General features: G+C 39.0%; 1 protein-coding gene across 1 annotated transcript; it reads left to right on the top strand.

Annotated features, from left to right (window-relative positions):
• Positions 1 to 189: 189 nt before the first annotated feature.
• LOC102854887 (olfactory receptor 6C2-like) lies at positions 190 to 1,080 on the top strand (the record flags this gene model as incomplete). Its single annotated transcript, XM_006897693.1, has 1 exon — positions 190 to 1,080. A coding segment is annotated over exon 1 (891 nt), but the record flags the coding sequence as incomplete, so codon positions are not given.

The raw sequence follows: 1,080 nt of genomic DNA, 5'->3' as shown, positions 1-1,080 counted from the left end.
TGGTTTCTTATCAGGAAATTGTAAGTCTTAGATTCACATTTCACTATTCCCAGTATAATCCTAAATTGCAAATACCAAAAGTACTTCGTGAATACTGTTTGCGTCATTCTGTCATGCTAAGGGCTGATTGATACCTTATGTCAATTCTTTCTTTAGGTCAAAATATTCTTGACATGACACAAGGAGGTGATGCAAAATCATACCAGAATAACAACATTCATTCTGCTGGGGATGACGGATAACCCAAAATTACAAATTGTGCTTCTGGTATTTTTATTTCTCACCTATATTTTGAGTGTTGCTGGAAACCTGACAATTATCACCCTCACTCTTTTGGATTCCCATCTCAAAACTCCCATGTATTTTTTCCTCCGAAATTTCTCTTTCTTAGAAGTTTCATTCACTTCTGTCTGTATTCCAAGATTCCTATACAGCCTGACAACTGGAGATAGAGCTATTACTTATAGTGCTTGTATCACCCAATTATTTTTCATTGTCCTCTTTGGAGCAACTGAGTTTTTCCTCCTTGCGGCCATGTCCTATGATCGCTATGTGGCCATCTGTAAGCCTTTGCATTACATGACCATCATGAACAACAAGGTGTGTACTACACTCGTTCTCGTCTGTTGGGTTGCTGGATTATTGATTATCCTCCCACCTCTTAGCATAGGTCTCGAGCTGGTATTTTGTGACTCAAATCTCATTGACAGTTTTGCCTGTGATGCATATCCTATTCTACAGATAGCCTGCTCAGACACAGTGCTTATAGAAAAAATTGTTTTGGCTTTTGCTGCATTAACATTGATTACCACACTCCCGGGTGTAATTCTTTCCTACGCATACATCATCAACACCATTGTAAAATTCCCCTCTGCTCAACAAAGAACAAAGGCTTTTTCCACCTGTTCCTCTCACATTATTGTTGTTTCCATGTCCTATGGCAGCTGCGTCTTTGCCTACATGAAAACTTCAGTAGATGATGGAGTAGCCCTTAATAAATTGGTGTGTCTCCTTACTACTTCAGTGGCCCCTATGCTTAACCCATTCATTTATACACTTAGAAACAAGCAAGTAAAAGAC

This window comes from Elephantulus edwardii, unplaced genomic scaffold (assembly GCF_000299155.1).
Source record: "Elephantulus edwardii isolate Elephantulus edwardi_28Jun2011 unplaced genomic scaffold, EleEdw1.0 scaffold00212, whole genome shotgun sequence".
Lineage (NCBI taxonomy): Eukaryota > Metazoa > Chordata > Mammalia > Macroscelidea > Macroscelididae > Elephantulus > Elephantulus edwardii.
This window is presented reverse-complemented; position numbering and strand designations above follow the sequence as displayed.